At 45.3% G+C, this 21,287-nt stretch overlaps 1 protein-coding gene and 1 pseudogene across 7 annotated transcripts; one reads left to right on the top strand and one right to left on the bottom strand.

Annotated features, from left to right (window-relative positions):
- Positions 1–1,023: 1,023 nt before the first annotated feature.
- Positions 1,024–2,807, bottom strand: LOC112313983 (lactadherin pseudogene; annotated as a pseudogene).
- Positions 2,808–7,200: 4,393 nt separating this feature from the next.
- BCL2L15 (BCL2 like 15) lies at positions 7,201–12,102 on the top strand. 7 transcript variants are annotated; one of them, XR_006656819.2, is made up of 5 exons: positions 7,201–7,518; positions 7,830–7,951; positions 11,005–11,229; positions 11,364–11,546; positions 11,865–11,988. XR_006656819.2 is itself a non-coding variant. In XM_045203485.2 (5 exons), exons 1-4 carry the CDS (start codon positions 7,380–7,382, stop codon positions 11,509–11,511), a joined length of 630 nt encoding a protein of 209 aa, XP_045059420.2. In that variant the 5' UTR covers positions 7,201–7,379; the 3' UTR covers positions 11,512–11,546; positions 11,865–11,988. The 7 variants fall into 7 exon arrangements, 5 of the variants coding, with proteins under 5 accessions (XP_045059420.2, XP_045059419.2, XP_053770707.1 ...); XR_011650662.1 differs by having other exon boundaries at positions 11,812–11,988; XM_045203485.2 differs by having other exon boundaries at positions 11,368–11,546.
- The last annotated feature ends 9,185 nt before the right edge of the window (positions 12,103–21,287 follow it).

The following is a 21,287-nucleotide window of genomic DNA, read 5'->3' as shown; positions in this document are numbered from 1 at the left end:
AATCTGGGAATCAGGATTCTCACGTTTTTGTCCAAAAACCATTGACCTATTCCTCTCAGACCTACTGGTGAATGACTGCATTTTTCCAGGTGGTGGTGTAAAGGTCAGTGGTGGTGGTGCCGGGATGGGAATGAGGGTCAGGACAGGGCATGCGTTCTTATCCGATCAGTTCAGGGAGTTTCACTGATTAAAGGTACTCGACGTCCGCGGACACTGATGGAGTCATCATTCGTGGGCGCCGTGTTCTCTCCCCTGGATGGTCCACTGCAGAAACGCCCCACTGTCCCCATGTGCCTGAGGCCAGAGGTCCCTGTCTTCCGTGTCATGGCTCACCGGCCCCTCCAACACCCTCTGTTCTGGCAAAAGCAAGCCACTTGCAGGTCCCCAAATACACCAGGCTCTCTCTCACCTCTGTGCCTTGACACCTGCTTTTATTTCTGGCCTAGAACATTTCCTCGCCCTCCAATCTTTATTTAAGCAACACCTAGTCCTGTCTGTCAGTGTCCGTCCCAGTCGTGAGCTCTTTCAGGACGTTTTCCGTGACCCTCACTGCCTTCACTGAGGGTCTCCTGCAGACTGCAAGAGCAGTTAGTACGTGTGTCTAGCAGTACTACTGTTACTGTTTTCTTGTCACTTTTTTTGAGTGATGTATTTTGGAAGCTGTCAGTGTGCTCTACAGCGAAGAGCCAGCACCCAGGACCCCCTGCCCCCCTGCCTCCTCCCGTCTCTCCACAGGCCCACCCCAGGCCCTTCTGTGTCTTCCTAGGCTGCAGCACAAGGGTCAAGTGGGGTCTCCGAGGAGGTGAGGGGAAGGAGTGTCTGAGTCTAGGTGGCAGCTGTGGTGGGGGGGCAGCCTCAGGGCTGAGAGGCAGGAGACCATTATCTCCAGCCTGGTGCCTCAGGACCGTGGGGACGGGGTGTGGGAGGTAGCCTGTGGAGGACACAGGCTAGAATTGGGGATCCGTAGAGGTGCAGGTAACCCACTCCCCTGACTTTGCTCTTCCCTGTCCATCCCAGACTTACTCAACTCCCACAGCGCCTCAGGAAATGGGATAGCATGGGGGCTGGGCACCACGGGCTGGTAGGAGGTGGGGCATGTGGGAGGTTTGGCGTGAGAAGAGACAGAGGAAGGTAGAAGTGACTGAAGCCCCACCCAGGGTACTGTTGTTGGTAGTGGGGGGTAGGTGGAGGAGGCAGGAGGTCCACAGCAGGTCAGGAGGGCCAGGGAAGGGGCAGGTGCCCCTCGGCTGTCCCGGTCACTTCAGCAAGCCTACTAACAGCCCAATAGTCCACACGCAGGGTGACTCGGTGGTACCAGGCTGTGGGCAGGGTGCATACAAAGTGAGCCAGGGAGGGCTTCTCAAACACGTTCTCCTCATGGGGGTCGCAGTCCGTGTGCCTGGGAAGACCTTGCTCTCTCCGGTTCCCTGTACTGGGTCCCATTCATGCCCTCATCACTGGGCTGCCTGCAGGCTGCCATGTGCAGGATGTGGCCATAGTCTCGGACCTCCTGTGTGAGGGTGCTGGTCACATGCTTCCGGGAGCCGAAGTGGATCTGCAGCCACTCGGAGGCAGAGGCCCTCAGCAGCCCAGGCATTGAGCTTGCTCTGCCTGTCTAGCCCCACATGGAAGGACTCCAGCTGAAGGAACTCAGGCCCCAGGTCCTGCACATGTGGAGGCTGTGGTCTGCCTGTTGGGGGTGGCACTGTCCTGGCCCAGGGGTTCAGCACCTCCATTCAACTCACAGCCAAGGAGCTCAAAGTGCAGGGCGCAGCCTCAGTGGCTGATGATGGGCACCAGCCATACATACTGCACCTCTAGAGGGAAGTCAAAGACGTTGGTCTTCAGGCCATTGTTGTGCAAATTACCCATAAATACCTTGTTTCCTGGGTCCCCTTCTCCCTGAATGAACTGGAGCTTTTCCCCACTGAGGCTGTAAGCCAGCTGGAAAGTGCTCAGTACTCTGCAGTGCCTGCACAGCTAGTGCCCTGTGTCACCACATCCGTCACCTGCATATTGCGCGTCAGTTTCACGTGGATCTGGGGATCTCACCGTAGTTGCTGGCTGTCCAGGCCTTGGCAATGCCTGTGCGGTGCATGCGGGCCAGCTCTGGGGCCCAGGGCTGCACACCCACGAAGCCCAAGTGCACGGGTGAGGTGGAGATCTGCCAGTTGATGGTGGCATCGATCTCCATGCCCAGCGGTGTGGCGCAGATGGCCTCGCAGCAGGTGCCTGTGTAGCCTTGAGGACACTTGCAGATATACTGGGTGAAGACGTCCCAGCGTGTGAGTCATCATCGATCACCTGGCAATGACTCATCATAGTGGCAGGGATTTGGGAAAGGACCTTTCTCAGTCTCTTTGGGAATGAGGCCCATGAGGCCTTCAGGGCAGAGGCAGTAGAAGGGGAGGCTGTCCTGGCACTCAATGGAGTCACAGAAGTCACCAGAGGCGGGGCGGTGGAGAGGGGCGACGTGGGACAGGGGATGTGTGGCTGTGCAGACCACGGGGTTCTCGCTGCTGCTCCTGCCCGGTGACTGCCACACCGCCAGTCAGGCACCTTTACTTCCTTTTCTTCGTTCAAAGTTTGTCACCCCTTCCCAGGGTTCCTGGCATTGAGGGGTGTTGCAGTAGCCTAGAATGGTTCCAGAAGCCTGCATCTGCCTTTTTACCTCAGTGGGCACAGGGGAGTTAATAACTCACATTTACAGCACAAGAGATGGTGTAGGGAACAAGCTGACAGTGAGGTGACAGGGGTTCTGTGGCCTTGCGCTCTGGTTGTGGTTGTGCCGCCCTGCGTCTCCCCATGCTCCAATGCCTTTCCTTTCAGTCTAGATTATTTTATTTATTTTTTTAAGTTTAGAGAGGGGAAGGGAGGGAGAAAAAGAGGGAGAGAAATATCAGTGTGTGGTTGCCTCTGGTGCACCCCCTACTGGGGACCTGGCCTGCAATCCAGGCATGTGCCCTGACTGGGAATTGAACCAGCGACCCTTTGGTTCGCAGCCCCTTCTCAATCCACTGAGCTGCACCATCCAGGGTGCAAGAACAGATTTAATAAAATGATGGTAAGGCAGAAATAACTAGAGAATCCCAAACAGGAAAGACGAAAATACTAGTTAGGACCAGCTGGACTGGAGATGGGGAACACACCATGGTAAGGGCCCGCACAGCTGATACAGTTGAGCTGCAGATTTAGTTGTGTAAGTGGTTCATTGTCAGAGTGGAGACAGATAGTTACACAGTTGGCATCAGAGAGGAAGGAACATTCCAATTCTAACTTGTGAAAGAAATTGACAGGTAGTTTCATATACTCAGAACCTTGTACTGAGTGACATGTATAAGTTTCCCATGGGAAGTTAGTAATGGGTTTCACATGACTGCTAGACCCCATATCCTCCAAATAACTTTTCGCCCATTTCTTCTCCCAGCTAGGCTCTTAATAGGAGTAGATAACAGGCAGTATCGAATTTGGGGTCAGGGCCTGGGTTTTGCCAGCTGTTTGTTCCCACTGTTCAATTTCTAAGGGTAGCGATGGTCTTTGTTTCCTTTGCAATGTCTGCCACCTAGTGATTACTCAAGTATTTATTGAAGGAACGGTTTAAGTAGTCAGATTCTGATGGTGTTTTGGGATTGGTGCTTGAAGTGTGTTTTGTTATATTGTATCAACTATGAAGAAAATAATGGAATTCCATCTTGACTAGGGTTTCTCAAAATTGGCACTGTTGATATTGGGGGCAAAATCATTCTTTGTTGTGGGGGATTTTATTGTAGGATGATTGTTGGCAGCATCTCTGGCATCTACCTACTAGATGCCAATAGAAGCCCCAGTTGTGACAACTAAAAATGTTTCCAGATGTTGCCAAAGGCGCTCTAGGGGGTAAAATGACCCCCAACTGGGAACAGTTGATCTCTAGACCACGGGTCCCCAGGGACTGGAAATACCGGGGTCAGTACAGTTCAGAATTGCTTTTCCGTATTTCGACTTGTTCAGTTAAATACAGTTGAAGCTCAGAGTGCTGCCCATTGGAGGTGCTGCAGGGGATCAGGACGTAGGTGTAGAAATGAAGTAAATTGATTGCCTTTTTTAAAAATTAAAGACTATAATTAAAAGTTTGACCTAAATAAAATTAAGTATGGCTCAACAATTGAACAAATGTTACTGAAGGAATCCCAGCTTTTGGAGTTTTTAGAAGATTAAGTTGTTGTACTTAGTCCATTTTCTGTCATGGAAGGGGCATAAGCACAATACGAAACTGTTGCTTTTGGAAGTGTCGTTTTAAGATGATCTCAATGGAGAACTGATTTCTCTTAACTGTAGCCTAGTTTTACTAATTTATAAGCAAAATGACTAAACCACACATTATAAATAACTATCTTATATGTATATGTAAGGTAGTTATTTAATATTCCTTGTCTCTCGGGGCTTGTTTTAGCCTCTGCAGATATGTGGTTTGATGATGTGACATGTTGATGTTGAGTATTTACTTTTTAAATCTATGAGGGTAGGTGATATTGTACTTTTGAGAAAAAAGGCCTTGAATGTCTCTCTCAGTTGGTAAATAGAATGTAACACATTTAATGACCCTGGAGCTTTGGAACACGGCAGAGTCGACCATTTGCATAGTTTCTGACACAGTTGTGTTGTTGTATGCCCCTCTTCCCCTCCCACTCCTTTTGAATGGGAGTTGTGTTACATTTTTTCTATCCCTTTCTCATATATTGGGTGTTTGGGGAGACAAATAACTTGTTGGGTTGGCCAAAAAGTAACATTTGTTTTTTTTTTCTGTAAGATGGTGCTAGTAGCACTTCGTTGTCTTCAACTCTTTTCAAAACTATTTTGTTAGATTGCATTGCGACAGCTGTCACATCAGTGTGCGTTTAAAAAAACCATCAAAATTGGTGAACTTTTGTACAGCCATTTTAATAGGGACATGGAAGAAAATATGCAACATTTTTGGCATATTATGCTTTATTGTTTCAAGAAAGGTAACAATGCAACTGAAAGGTAAGAAAAGATTTGTGCAGTGTGTGGAGAAGGTGCTGTGACTGATCGAATGTGTCAAAACTAGTTTGCGAAGTTTCATGCTGGAGTTTTCTCACTGGATAATGTTTCACGGTCGGATAGACTGATGGAAGTTGATAGCGAGCAAATTGAGACATTAATTGAGAACAATCAACATTATACCACGTGGGAGATAGCCGACATTCTCAAAATACCCAGATCAACAGAGCTGTTGGTGAAAATGAAAAATGTGTCTTTTAGTTTATGGAAAAAACCACCTGGACTTTTTGGCCAACCCAGTAGTATTTCCTTAGTTCTAGGTCTCCACATTAAGAGGAATTGTCCCTGAGGGTTCTCACCCACATGCAGACCTGGTGCACACACCAAGGTCCTGGACTTTGAGCCAACGATACAAAAAGATGAGGCTTTGGGAGAGGGATATAAATTGTTGTGGCCCGAATGGCAAAAGAAGCAAGTGACAGCGAAAAAAGTCTGTCCTCGTTTTTCAGGAATAATTAGGAGTGCAATATCAGAAAAACAAGAGTGAAGGGGATGCGGGCCAGTGGGGATGGTTTGGGAGGCCCAAAGAAAAATAGACAAAGAAGGAAAATGGGCTCCACAGCGCCTGGGAGAGCGCACACTCGGCATCTGTGGCCTTACAATACTGATCGTGCAAGACCAGCGACGGCAGGTGGCTTTGTCCATAAGGACGCCAGTGGTGAAATGAGGAAGGTGGTTTATTACTGTGGAAAGGTTTACTGTTGGAGGTAGGACAGACTTGGTTTTAAATTTCTGTTCTGCCACCTCCCTTGGGCAGGCTATTTTATACTAGTTGGATGGTGTCTTATAGAGGTTTTTTGCTTTTGTGTATTATTTTGGGATTATGTCAATGTATTTGTTGGAACCCTTAGATTGTCAATGATTAGCTGAGTGTGAAAGGCAGTTAGCCTAAAATTATCTCTGAGAGACCTTCTGACCTTTGAGGTGTGAAGCCTACTGAGTAGTAACTGATGTCTCAACCCTAGTGACAGATAATGACAAATGAAAATGGCTCTTTGGCTACCAGTCCTGTTCCTAGACCAAAGCAGTTCATAGTCATTTGATTTTATAAAATGAAATAGAAAACAGAAGATGGCCTCTGATTATTTTGCGCAATAGAAATTGCATTCTGAGCAACTGACTTAGCATTTACGCTTGAATCTCTTACTCATTCACCAGGTCAGAATGCACTGGAAAAGCTGATATGTTTGTGTGCTGCTTCTGGCCCCCACACCCGACATCCAGGTGCAGCTACACGAAGAAGGAAGCCATTGTGGGTGAGTGTCCAATCCTGATGTCTTGTAAAACAGGGGTGGAGTCCGGGCCTGTTAGGAAAACCCTAATTAACCCTGTTAGAGAGTACATCCCAGATCTTCTGCATCCTGGTCATTAGGTCTTGGACTGAAAGGAAGACATTTAACATTTACTGTGTGTCAGATGCTGCTGAGTCATTCCACATTATCTTATTTAATTCCCCGGGGAAATACTTCGTATTATCTGCATTTCAATTCCTCAAATGCCCAAGGTTTTGTTTGTTTGTGTCATTGCTGTTTAAGTTTTTCAGCTTTTGTATATCCTATTCCCTCCACTTGGAATGGTCTTCCTCCTCCTCTCTGCCTCCAGAACGCCCACTCGGCCTCCACAGCTCACCTCCGGTGTTACTGCTTCAAGGAAGCCGTCCTCGCCCCCTGGATTTGTTTCCCGTTTACACACTCATCACACATTCTAGCTCAGTAAGCACAGCAGTTATGTGATTAGTTGTTTAATATCTGTCATTCATGCTGAAGCACATGTTAGCTCCATGGGGGTGGGGACTGAGTCTGTGTCATTTCTCTGTGTTATTTGTCATGCCAGGTGGAGCTCCTTGCGTGTAGCTACTCAATGAATATTGACTTATTATGGCAAATAATTGTGATCACCAGGACCTGAATGCCTATTATTCAACTGCAAACCCTTCCTTCTTGAAGTTACACCGCAATTGAACCACACAAGGAGTGTTTCTCAATAAAATTACCCAAGAGGTTCTTCCTCAACTCTATTTCAGTTTTAAATTGGCAACCTATCTATAAAAGTTATTCATTAATCTTAGATGCTGGCTAGGGTGTGGTTTCAAGACAAGGAACTGAAAGTTTTCAGCAAATTTCCCATTTCTGTGTGAGTATGCGCTTCAGACCAGACCCACAGACCTGAGCAGCTGTTTTTGGAGAAAGGTGGTTGGGAAGGCTCTTGGATTTTATGTCCCGTTAGGGAAATTGACGTCTTTGCTGGTTTACAGTGTCTCTGACTCCCTGCTGAGCTCCAAATTGCTTGTTTGACGGAAAAGCCAAACTTGGCAGCAGATGTCTAAAATGAAGACGCCCCGGACTTTTGAGGAGCAAACGGAATGCATTGTGGACTTTCTTCTCTCGGACTTCTTAGGCATACCTTTGCAGGCTGCTGCCACCCGGAGCCTGTGTTGTGTCGATGAGGTGGATTCAGGTAAGGCTCCTGGCCGAGGTGGTCATTGCAGGTTGGTAGGAGAATCTGAGTATGGTCTCTGATTTCCATTGAAGTTTCAGAAGGAAAACTCGAAGCGTTCAGCAATACCTGGAGTCTCTATGGAAGGGAAAGAGACTCTGAAGGGAGTTTTTCTGACTGCTGGCTTTGATAGAACATTGAAGATGTTCTCAGGAGGGAGGGAGGCCAAAATCGTTTACATGCCTACAGAACTTCCTCCAATGCCCAGATTCCTGGGACTTGCCTTCCCTTCAAACGTTGTGACAATTGGGACTGTGTTCTCTCTGTTTTAGGAGAGGCTTGCACCTTTGACGTGGCCATCATTGCTGGTCGCCTTCGGATGTTGGGGGACCAGTTCAATGAAGAACTGGAAACTTCTGTTAGAAGTGTCATCAAAGAAACCACTCGGGGACAGGTCAAGTTTCTACTACTTTCTATTTACTGCTTGTTGTGTCTAACTATTTCAGATACCCTTTTCTTACTACTCCCATAGGAGTGTGACCCAAAATGTTCTGTGAAAGATTTGGGGACTGACTTTTACTCAAGGAGATGTGGCAGGAATTCTCCAATTGCCCCTTCCTTAGGACTTCAGCAAGACCTTAGTGGTACCGAGGTGGAAAGCTTTTGGTGTAGGCTGGACACTGTTCACATTGCTTCTATTTGTTTTTTGTCCAAGCTGTGCTTGGTGGCACAGAACATACCTATAGCACTTTACTATTTTATGCACCTGTTTTAATCCCTGTTCTTCTGGACGTGGGCACATCCCCCCACCCATGGTTCAGCAGTGACATTATGTACAGGAAGGATAGGCAGTTGACAAGTTTGGTGCAATGAGGGATGAGGTACAGGCCACTGGGCACATCTGGCCCTTCAACAGGACGCTGGTTACTAGCAGTGGCACTGGGACTCTGTATGTGATATGAAGACCACAGACAATGTTCTAGAAGATGTTACTCATTGATATCAACAACGGTAAGTGATAATTTTTCACTTACCATGTGCCAGGAGATATTCTAAACGCTTTACAGTTATTATCTGATTTGATCCCTGCTCTGCTCTCTGAGGGACTAGAGAAACTGTTACCCGTAGCACGACCTCTCCCGTCTTCAGATAACGCCATGGGAGCAAACATCTAGCCCGTTTTGCTCACCACTGTGGTCACACAATTAGAACAGTGCCTAATACATAATAGGCTCTCAGCAAGTATTTCCTGACTTCATAGACATTGAAGCAGGGAAGGAAACTAAGAACTGGGGAAATAAGTAATTAGGTTACACAGTATTTTTTTTTTCCTTTTTTGTTTTTAAATTTATTTTTCCATTACAGTTCACATTCAGTATTATTTTGTAATGCTTTCGGTGTATAGCATAGTGGTTAGAAAACCATATACTTTCCAAAATGTTCCCTTCCTTCCCCTGCCCCCCCCCCATTATTTCCAGTACCCATCTGGTACTGTACATAGTTATTACAATGTTATTGACTATATTTTCTATGCTGTACTTTGCATCCCTACACAATAAGTATGGATGTTAGGAACTGATCCCAGAACCATTGTGCTTTATTCTTCCTGCTTCACACGGCTTGGGTGGTGTGCCTACTCACCACTCTGGCAGAACTAGCTGTATTACACCTGACTGCTTGCACGGGCGCTTTTCCTAGGTAGCTGAGAGCTGAATGTACTTTTCATTTTTTAAATTAGAAATTTTTCTTGAAACAGCCTCAAACTCACAGAAAAGCTACGTGTATTGTACAAAGAATTTCCCACTTGAATCATATGATAGTAAGTAGCAAACATGATATTTCATCACCCCCATAATCCTGTTATATTTCCTTGAAGGAAGGGCATTCTGTTATGTAACCACAATCTAACCATCAAAACCAGGAAATTAATTATCAAGGATACATTTTCATCCCATCCTAAAATCCCATTCACTTTTGCCAGTTGTTCCAATGATGTCATTTACAGCAAAAAGACACAGGTGAGAATCAGATGTTGCAGTAAGTTATGCCCTTTGAGTCTCCTCTAATCTGGAGTAATTCCTTAGTCTTTCATTGATTTTCATGGCTGTGATGCTTGAAGATTATACACTTCAGTTATTTTGTAGAATGCCCCTTAACTTGGGTGTGTTTGGTATTTTCTCATAAATAGATTCAGGAGATACAGCTTTGGTAGGAAAATCACAGAAGTGTCACTGGGTCATTCTCGTTCCGCCAAGTGGCACTCATTTCAGTTTTTCCCATTGCTGGTGGTGACTTCAATCACTAAAATGGAGTCTGCAAGCCTCCTCCACTGTAAGCTTACTCTTTTCACTTTTGTAATCACGTGTTTAGTAGGGAGGGACTTTGGAACCGTGTTTAGTAGGGAGGGACTTTGGAACCGTGTAAATATCCCATAGCTCATCACAATTTCAATCCATTTATTTTATACATCAGCATAGACTCATGAGTTCCTACCTTATTCAATGCGCTATAATGTGTTACTATCATTGTTTTTTAAAAGACTTTATTTATTTTTAGACAGGGGAAGGGAAGGAGAAAGAGAGGGAGAGAATCATTAATGTGTGGTTGCCTCTCACAACGCCCCCTACTGGAAACTATGGCCTGCAACTGAGGCACGTGCCCTGCCTGGGAATAGAACAGACAACCCTTTGGTTCGCAGGCTGACACTCAGTCCGCTGAGCCACACCAGCCAGAGCTACTCTCCTGATTTATTTGAATGCTTACATTGCCCCAGCTTTGGCCAGTGGGAGTTCTTTCAATCTGGACTGTGCCTTTTTGGCATGTCCCTGTCATTCTCTGGGTACTTCCTTAATTTGTAACAGGAGACCTGTGTTTTGCATTCCCAGTCTGGAAATCAGCCATCCTCCAGGGAGGTCTGGTTTCTTTGAATGGGAAACCATATTTGGGTACGAAGATCTAGGTACCCTTCCTTGGATGCCCTTCTCAGCTTGTGTGGGCTCTGGCACTCTGCTCTGACCACCGTGGGTTGTCCCTACACTACACTGCAGTAAGGTCTTGCTTGGCCCTACCTAATGGCTTCTGAACCAAATTTTTTTGGGAAGGACAAAGGAAAAGCAAATCTTGTGGGGTTTTTTTTTTGTTTTTTTTACTTTAGAGATTCCCAGACTTCAGTCATTCAAGCAATACCTGCACAGTTTGATCAGTTGTATTATGATGTACTTCGTAATTTTCTCTCAGTCATTTCGTTTCTCTTTCAATCATTTGGTTCATCCTAGGCAATACTATCTGAAATCATGGGTCTGCCTCTGGTTTTTCTCATAGCCATTACAGTCAATCCAAAACGAAAGTGAGAAAAGTCGATCCATTTACTCCCTAAGGTCACCTAGCCACAACCAGTGGTACACTGGCCGCTCTCTGGGAAACACTTGCTTTCCTGGGTTCCTGTGCCTGCAGCATCCTGCACTTTCTAGTGATATTCCATTGATCCTGGCCTGTGTCTCTCCCCAGGTAGAAGCTGCGCTTCAGGACACAGTAAACGCTCTCAGCAAGGCCTGGTGTGCTCAGGATACTACCTTAGCTTATGAGAGAGCCTTTTTGGCAGTGTCAGTGAAACTCCTTGAATGTGTGGCCCGCATGGCTCCTCAAATGGCAAGACAGGTGGTGACCCCCATAACAAATATGATCAATGGGAATGGTGCCATCCGGGAGTTCGTCCAGGCCCAGGGAGGATGGGTAAGTATGTCGGGGCCCCTGGCTTTGGGAGGCATTTGCTACTGATGCCTGGGACTAATACCTGGGACTCCAATTCATGATTCTTCCTGTAAGTTGGAAACCAAGCAGGAAAACACACCTCCCTACTTTTCTAGAAAGGCCAGGATGGTTTTTGCCATGAGCATTCAGAAGCTTGGCCTGTGGACATTGGACTCCAGAGTCGTGCCGCCTAACGTGCTGACTGCTAACTATATGAAGCGAACTTCCAGTGCCTACACACCTGTAAAGTGTATTTGTGGTTGAGTTCTAGTCTCAGCCTGGCTTCGCCCTGTTACCTGGTAAATTCCTGGGTCTCCTTCGCCTAACATCTTCGGGCGTGTGTTGAGGCAGTTCAGAATCATCTGAGTATTTGTTGTCTGACAAGAAACAATCAGTGTTGTCTGCTGTGGTGAGAACTAGAGCAGGCACTCTAGGCCCATGTGTTAGTCATCACTGGGGCCTCTGCTCTCCTAGAGCACTCCCCTTCATTGCCAGGGTCAGCAGAAGCCCTAGGGGGAGCTGCATTCCCTGTGGGTACCTGTAGCTCATCCCTGGTTTCCTTAGGAAGTTCCCGATGACCACCTCTTTGACTGCTGGATACTCATTGTCCTTCCTAGGAAAATGTGGAAAGCTGAAGAGGAGGCGGAACAGTTTCGCAGCCTGAACATCTCTTTTTGTCTGACTGATCAGGTGATTGATTTCTGGCAATTAAAACAGACAAACAACCAAATAAAAAAAAAAGCAACACTTACTGAACTTGGCTGTATAATTTATTTTTCTATTGATAAAGTTGGGAGCAGCTTCCAGAGGCCCATAGAGATTTTATACTTTCTGTTTTAATAAGGTTCTGTTGAAGCAAAGACCTCTAGACACAAAGCAGTGACTTGCTAATAGTGGGATTCCAGGCAACCCAGGGCAGGCCTTTGCTGGAGTCATTTTTGGGGAAAGAGAGCACACAGTAAACTATTCCTTAAGGTTTAGCCCTGTCTTTGGTTAAAAATCTTGTCTACTAATTTGGTAGTCAAAAGGATTTCAGGGAGGTTTTTGGTTGGGGAATCTTGTTACTTTAAGTTGAAGATTTTCCTTTAAATTCATGTTAATTTCACCTGAGCAGAATTATTTTGTGCTTTCTCAGGGTTGGAAGTAAAAAAAAAATAGTGGTTTACTCATGTGCTCTTCCATTAGAAAGGTCAGAGAAAGACAAAACAACCGTCTTTCTACTGCCAGAGAGTGCAGGAAGTGCTGGCCCACATCTAGGACAGTTGGGCCATCTCACATACCACAGTGACTTTAAAGTGTGGCTCACGTGTCACTTGTGGACCTTGTAAATTGGTAATGTCCAGGTCCCATCCCCAGAGATTCTGATTCTGTAGCGGTGGGCTGGGGCCTAGGCTCCTTCCTTTCTAACTAGTTCCACCGGTGCTTCTGATATACAGATAGTGTTTGAACAGCATCACTTCAGAGCACAGATTGGCAAGTTGTAGCCCACAGGCCAATGCAGCCTGCTGCAGTTTTTTTTGTTGTAAATAAAGTTTTATTGGACTGCAGCTACACTTGGTTGCATGCGATCTGACTGTTTTAGGACTGCTGTGCAGAGTTGAGTAGTTATGGCAGACACCCTATGGCCCCTTAAAGCTTAAACATTTACTCTCTGACCATTTAAGCTTGCAGACCCCTCCCCTAAAGCTTAATGAACATTTCTCCTTGAGTTAATTAAACTCTGTTGCAATCCTGATAATTCCTGGCAAACACAATTGTAAAAAAGATAACACTTTTTCAGAATTTAGTCCCAGGGGGTTTGCACAGTCTGTGACTCCTGGGTTGTCCAGAGAGGGTATACGTTCCCCAGGCTCTACCACGGGTGATTGGAGGTAGTCAGAAGCAAGGCATATGGTTTGTATGGTCTGTGCATCTCATAATAGTTTTTAATAATCTCATAGATTAGTAAGCAATGATCAAGTAGAGACGCCATCCAAAAACCCCCAAACCAGATTACTTACCTCCACTCAGGAAGGAAAACATTGTTCTATTTTAAAGAGGTGTTAATGTCTTTGGCTAAAGTTTACAGAGCTAACCACATCCCCTCCCTTCAGCCAGCCAGCTTACCTGGCTCCCCTAAATGCATAAAAATAAAGACAGTGCTGCTAATTATTTTGACCTTTCTTTTTTAAATTATATTTTATCGGTTATGCTATTACAGTTGTCCCGATTTTTCCCCCTTTGCCCACCTCCACCCAGTGCCCCCTACTCCCTCAGGCAATCCCTCTATCATTGTTCATGTCCATGAGTCATGTGTATAAATTCTTTCTTTGGCTACTCCATTTCCCACACTGTACTTTACATCCCCATGGCTATTCTGTAACTGCCTATTTGTACTTCTTAATTCCCTCACCTCTTCACCCATTTCCCCCCTCCCCCCTCCACCTGGCAACCTTCTGGTAACTAACTTCTCTTGCTTTTAAGAGCCTCTCTTATCTTTAACCTTTGGCCTTTTAATTATCATGTGTCTTGGAGTGGGCCTCTTTGCATCCATCATAATTGGGACTCTGTGCTTCCTGGACTTGCATGTCTATTTCTTTCATCAAATTAGGGAAGTTTTCTTTCACTATTTTTTCAGATAGATTTCCAATTTCTTACTCTTTCTTTTCTCCTTCTGGCACTCCTCTGAGGTGAATGTTGGACCACTTAAGGTTGTCCCAGAGGCTGTTTATACTATCCTCATTTTGTTGGATCCTTTTTTCTTCTTGTTGTTCTGCATGGTTGTTTTTTGCTTCCCTATGTTCCAAATCACCGATTTGGTTCTTGGCTTCATTCATTCTACTTTTGTTTCCCTGTGAATTGTTCTTTGTTTCCATTAGTGTATCCTTCATTTCTGACTGGATCCTTTTGATGCTGCTGAGATCCTCACTAAGTTCCTTGAGCATCCTTATGACCAGTGTTTTGAACTCTGCATCTGATAGATTGCTTATCTCCATTTCATTTAGCTCTTTTTTGGAGTTTTGATCTGTTCTTTCATTTGGGCCATGTTTCTTTGTCTCCTGGTTTTGGCAGCCTCCCTGTATTTGTTTCTATGTATTAGGTAGAGCTGCTTTGATTCCATGTCTTGATTGTGTGACCTCATGTAGTAGGTGTCCTGTGGGGTCCAGTGGCACAGCCCCCCCTATCACCCAAGCTGGGTACTCGAGGTGCGCCCTTTGAGTGGGCTGAGTACACCCTCCTCTTGTAGTTGAGCCTTGGTTGCTGTTGGCAGGTCAAGAGGAGGGATTTGCCCAGGCCAGTCAGCTGTAAGGCCTGGCTGTGACCACTGTGCACCAACTTCTGCCCCCTGTGGAGGGTCAGCTGTGCAGGGGCAGCGTGGTGGTGCTCTGATGTGGTCTGTAGTTGTCCACTTCTTGGGGTTTCCCAAGAGAAAGTGGTCCTGGGGTTTCCCAGGTGGTGCAGGCCAAGGTAAGTCCCTACCTGTGGTTTTCCCGGGGCCACATTGCTGGGCTATGAAGCAGTCTGAGGTGGCTGCTACTTGTGCTGGGCTTGGAGATTCTCGGATGAGGCCAAGCTGTGAATGTGATCTGGCTGCTGCTAGGGCTCACTGAAGCTAGCTGTTGCTTGTGTGATCGGATTTAGGAGCCAAGACCGACCATTCTTACAGAAAAGCAGCTTGGGTGGGTTGAGCCTCTGGGGATCTCCAAGTTGGGTCACACAGTGTTAGCCAGGTTGATGGAGTCTCAGATATAGCACCAGCCTACTGGCTCTATGGGGGAGGGCTCAGCAAAGGGACAATGGCCTCTGCTCACCTTGATGCCAGACACTTCAGTCTCTCCCCACATACCACTGGTGCCCTTCAAACTGCCACCCCGATGCTGGAGCTCAGAGGGAGTGAGTCTGAGAAGGTGAGTCCATGTGTGGGTTCCCCAAGAGGAACTGCTTAGGGCTCCAGCAGCCTCCTCCACCAATTCAGTCCCCATGGTTTTTGCATCCAGAAGTTGTGGGGACTTACCTTCCTGGCACTGGAATCCTGTGCTGGGGGGCCTGATGTGGGGCTGGGACTCCTCACTCCCAAGATACCCTTCCGAATTTTTTTCCACATGGGTGTGGGGCCAGGCCTCTCTGCTTCTGCACTCCTCCTACCAGTGTGGATGGGTGTGGTTTCTTCAATTCCATAATTGTCAGACTTCCATTCAACTCGATTTCTGATGCTTCTGAGTAATGGTGGTTCTACGTTTTAGTTGTAATTTTGATGTGCTTGTGCCATGTCTGCCTACGTCACCATCTTAACTAGAAGTTTGACTTTTTCAAGTTAGGCTCTTTCCTCTGTTACTGGATCAATTGCAATAGGTTAGCAAGCCAGAAATGAGATTTCATATTTCTCTTTAGTAGAAATTACCCTTCTTACTGCCAGTTGAAGATACATGATGTATTCCTTTGTCCTTTCCATTACTATTAACTCAAAATGGTTAGTTTTGTGGTATTTGACCTCTGAGGCAAAGTCACTGTTTTCACTTTGCCTAATGCTTTTCTGTTCATGAAATAAAATTCTTCTGTCTATGCATTCAAACTAGTTCCCAGCAAGTGCAATCTCAATTGAATGATATATTGGGTTGGCCAAAAAGTCTGTTATGTTTTTTCCATAAAATGAAAGACATATTTTTCATTTTCACCAATTACTTTATTGATTTGGATATTTTGAGTACATCAGCTATTTCCTGCTATTGGCCTCTAATGGGTAGAGGCCAGGGGTGCTGCCAAACTACTTCCAATGCATGAGACAGCCCCACATCAAAGAATTATTTGACCAAAATGTCAATAGTACCAAGAAACTTCACAAACCACTTTTGACACGTTTGATCAATCACAGCACCTTCTGCATACACTGCACAAATCTTTTTTTGCATTTCAGTTGTGTTTTTACCCTTCTGGAAATAATAAAGCATAATGTGCCCAAAATGTTGCATGTCTTTTTCCACTTTCAGTATTAAAATGGCTGCACAAAAATTCACCAATTTTGGTAAGTTTTTTAAATGCACACTGATATGACAGATGTCATGGTACAATCCAAAAAAATTGTTTCAAATGAAGTTAAAGACAACTAAGCACTACTAGAGCCATCTTATGGAAAAAATTCAATGAGTATTTTGGCCAACCCAATATAAGCCTATGTCTCAAAATGCAGAATATATGTTGAAAAAATTGAAAAAACTTATTGTAAACGCAATGGCTACATATGGAATCTTATTTCCTGTATCATTTCATTAGAAAATAAAATTACAGTGTTCCACATAAATGGTAATTTCATTAGGAAGTATGGAAGTCATGTCTAAGAATGTGGAAACCTCCAGTTACATTTAGAAATGCAGACGATTGTTTGTGGCACTGGAAAGTCTACAAGCTGGGGTGCTTGTGTGAGGGAGGTGTTGAGACTTTCTGCCTCAGCTTATGAACCCTCTTGTTCCCCGAACCCCTGTCACAGAGGAACAGAAGAGCCGAGGGGGGCTCTCACCCCATGTGTCGCAATAAGATTGTGATTTCCACATTCCCATCCTTTCTCATTTTCCCGTTGTTCCGTAATGCAGTCTGTTCGGTTCCTTTTTTCTCTCTCTCAAAAATGGGAAATGTGTGCTTATTGATCTGCTGAGCCATTTGAAAGGTAAAGTTTTTTTGAGGTTGTTTTTCTGAGGACACACTTGTGACTTTCCCATTAGGAAGTCAGTGTCAGCACCTTGTGGGAATAAACCAGGATTCGGGCTTCCCATGGCACTTTCCATAGAAGCAGGTAGCATTTTTATCTCTCACTGCAGTCACTTACTGACCATGACTCTCTGTGTGTTTGGTTTCTGACAGAGTCGGAGCAAGCAGGAGGAAAAGAGGGGCTGGGGGAGACTGAGAGATTACCGGGAGGCCAGGAGAGCGGTAGTGGTGTAAACCCGGGAGAAACTACAGGGAGAGCGGAGCAGATTCGAAACCCGTAAATGCACACTTAGCCTAACTTGCAAAACTATTTGTAAGGTTATGAATAGATAATCTATTCATATACATATGTACAAACATAGGATCCCTGATTACCATCCAACTAGCTCAGAACCTCAGTCATTTTTTCCTTTTTCCCATTCTTCTCACCCAAGTAGTCTTTGTCACATATTTCCGTCCTTTTTGTTCTGATTCTTTTTAAAAATATTTATTTTAGTTTTAGACAGAGGGGGAGGAGACAGAGAGGAAGGGAAACATCAATGTGTGGTTGCTTCTTATATGCCCCCTACTGGGGACCTGGCTGAACCCTAGGCATGTGCCCTGACTGGGAATCAAGCCAGCAACCCTGTGGTTTGCAGGCCAGTGCTCAATCCACTGAGCCATGCCAGCCAGGGCTGTTCTGATTCTTCCTGTAAGAGTTTATCACTACCTGTCTGAGCTATCGGTAAAGACTCCTAGTTAAGCTTTCAATTGATTCTCCTGTTCTAGGCTTGTCCAATTCCAGTCTGTCCTCTACACAGTCTGCCACCAGATTGACCGAGGCTGTGGTTCCTTTGTCTGTGGTTTTATTCATTTTTAGATAGGGTATAACTCATTTTGAAATTATGAGGCCTGTCCAGAAAAATGTCCAACCATTGTTAATATAATAAGAACAGTTTGCATGACATTGATGTAACCTGGCAGCCAAGAAGAGTGGACTGGAATGCACATGCGTGAATAATGATGGCTTTACCGTACTAGTCAGTGGGGGCAGTAGATGCCATTGAGTGAGCATGTGTACTGTGTGGCTGTCACATTCAAAATGAGCGAGTAGAGCAATGAGTCTGCATCAGATTTTGCATTAAGCTTGAACATTCCTCCATAGAAACTATTGGGTGATCAGGAGGCTGTGGCTATGGGCAACTGGTGACTGGCAGCTTCATCACGACAACATGCCTACTCGCGCATCATGTCTCATGCAGAGTTTTTTGGCGAAACATCAAATCACCCAGGTGACTCAGCCCCACTACAGCCCAGATTTGGCACCTTGAGATTTCTGTCTTTTCCCAAAACTAAAATCACCTTTGAAAGAGAAGAGATTTCAGACCATTGATGGGATTCAGGAAAATATGGGCAGTTGATGATGACTGGGAGAACTGCGTGGGGTCCCAAGGTGCCCTTGAATGAACTGTGACATCATTGTCCTGTGTACATTGTTTCTTGTATCTTGTATCTTCTTCAATAAATGTCTCTATTTTTCATATTACCTGGTTGGATGCCTTCTGGACAGACCTCATATGCCATATTTTGCTGTGTGTAATGCATACTTTTTTGCCCAAGTTTTTGAGGGAAAGTAAGGATGCACATTATACCTGGGTAGTACTAATTCCATATCTATATAAATGTTTTAATTCTTTTATTTATGATTATGCATTAAAAGTATAACTCTAGAAAGTAATAATGATATCTGTATTCAAAATAAAACCCTGGACTATGAGAATCAGTTTTCTTTCTAAATATAAATAAATAAAAATTGAATTAAAAAATTAAAGTGAAAGATTTTTTTCTTGAAAGTTTGGGCCAAAAATGTGGGTGTGCATTATACACGGCAAACTATGGTTACATGCCCTGGCTAGTGTGGCTTGGTGGATTGAGTGCCAGCCTGTGAACCAAAAGATCGCTGGTTCGATTCCCAGTCAGGGCACATGCCTGGATTGCAGGCCAGGTCCCCATTAAGGGGTGCATGAGAGACAACCACACATTGATGTTTCCCTCTCTTTCTCCCTCCTCTCCCCCCCCTCTAAAAATAAATAAATAAAATCTTAAGAAACAACCCCCCCCAATACTGTACATACCACTGAAGGAAATTACGAGGCTTTCAAAACTTTATCAGAAGGGAGCATTTATTTATTTATTTATAGCAAGAAACATTTTCCCAAAGCATTGTTTTGATTGACATTCTCTCACAATCTTCCAGTGGAACTTCTGAAGGGCATTGGGTGTGTTCATTACCTTGACTGTGGCCGTGGTTCCGTGGGTGCCTGCACATACCAAAACTTGTTAAATTGTCCACTTTGAAATGCATGGTTTATTGTATGTCAGCAATACGTCAATGAAGCTGTAAAAAAAAAAATCCTTAAGTGGTTTTCCACTGCCCATCAAATAAAGCCTGGCTTTAAAAAATATTTTATTTGTATATTTTTAGACAAAGGAGAAGGGAGGGAGAAAGAGAGGGAGAGAAACATCAATGTGTGGTTGCCTCTCGCATGCCCCACACCGGGGAACCTGGCCCGCAACTCAAGCATGTGCTCCGACTGGGAATCAACCGATGACTCTTTGGTTTGCAGGCCAGCACTCAGTCCGCTGAGCCGCACCAGCCAGGGCTAAAGCCTGACTTTTCAGCCTGGTTCTCAAACTTCCCTTGCAATCTGGCCCCAGTGGCCCATTCCACCCTTATCCATCAAGGCTCCTCTCCATAACCAATGCTCCAGTCACGTGGAGCCGGTCACTAAGCTGTCCTCCTGCTGTTCTCTGTGTTTCGCACGGCTTTCTCTCTCGCTCTGTGTCTTTAAGATCCAACTCAAATGTCACTTTCTCCACGAAAGCTACCCAGATAACCTGAATGAGAAGTGATCTTTGCCACCTTAAACTTTGGTTTGCACCATATTTCTTATCACAATTGCCTTAAATTGTAGTTATTTGTGTAGTTACCTTCCCTGGTAGACTAAAGGATCCTCAAATGAAAATAATCTGTGCAACACTTCTGCAGCTCCCCTCCCCCCTCACACTCTTGCACGTGTGTGGGTCTCTGAATGAATGAATGAATGATGGAGGCTAAATGGACATTAAACAAAACACAAGGCTTCAAGTCTGATTACATTTTGAACACGATGCCAACCAAACCTCACCAAGAGTCCTGAATGGCTAGTAAAAAAAAAAAAGAAAAGGAAATTGCTTCTATTGCAAGTTATTAGTTGACCTTTGCCTCCTAAGAGGATTGTGTTTCTGAAAGCAAAGGCAGAGTATGATTCCCGGAGTCCCTGTGTTGTGTGTGGGAAGCTCTGAAGTTCACAGCAGGTGACCTGAAGAGCTCGGAGAATCTCAGAATGCTGTAGTGACAAGAAGCAGACTGGAAGGTGGGTAGGGGACGTCCCTGCTGTGGATGATGTGAAAACATGAGCAAAAGGCTTCATTAGAGGAGCTTCATAAACCTCTTCCATGTCTAGTTATAAAAGAAGAAAGGAAGGTCTCTTGTGGAAGTTAAGGAAGTCATATGTTTTTTTCTGGCCATTGCAGCCCTCCGGGGCTGGACCGTGTGTCTCATTAGCAACCCCATTCCTTTCGTAAGACTAGCCCCGCTGCTCGAGTCACCGCGTTCAGGGAGGCCCCTTTGCCAGGTTCCTGGACCTCCCTGCAGGGAAGGCCCATCTGCTCCTGGCAAAGTGCAAGTGCCTCGCCAGCGACAAACATAGACTGTGCCAGGCAAGAGACCTGGAGTAACTGAGGCAGCGGGTGGCCAAGTCAGCGAGGACCCCTCACCAAACCTCATTCTGCAGCTCACTCTATCGCAGTACACTTCTTTCAGATGTGCTGGCGACCACCTTAAGCCCTATGAGTTATGCGAATGCATAGAAGAAACTAGCAATGCCGTTGATAAACTTAAAACTGCAGGGGGCAGTTTTTGTGTTTTCTTTCGAATAAACTCTTAAATAAACTGGTGGGAGACAAGGAACATGTGAAGAAACTGAGAAAAGTTCTATAGCTGAACATAAATATTTATACTGAAAGGATTCGGGCTCAGAGAAGGGTGTGGTGAGGTGGAGATGGGATAGGATTTTGGAAGAAAGGAGTAATGAGGATTTATGGCTTTATTTCCATCTTGGTGAAAATTAGGGGGAAAGATGAGAAGCAGCAAAAGAAGGGGCAGTAGGAGGAAGAAGGTCTACTTGTTCGGTGAGATGGGTGTGTGGCTGGATAGGCTGGGTGGGGCTCCAGAAAGGAATTGGCTCGGTGACAAGCTGGGTGGGGACACTTGATAGGAATTGACTTGGATCCCCTTTCCTGGATCCCAGTGGCAATCCGGGCTTGTTCCCATAGAC

This window comes from Desmodus rotundus, chromosome 12 (genome assembly GCF_022682495.2).
Source record: "Desmodus rotundus isolate HL8 chromosome 12, HLdesRot8A.1, whole genome shotgun sequence".
In the NCBI taxonomy this organism is placed as follows: Eukaryota; Metazoa; Chordata; class Mammalia; order Chiroptera; family Phyllostomidae; genus Desmodus; species Desmodus rotundus.
Note: the sequence above shows the minus strand (reverse complement) of the source record. Positions and strands in the feature narration are given on the sequence as shown.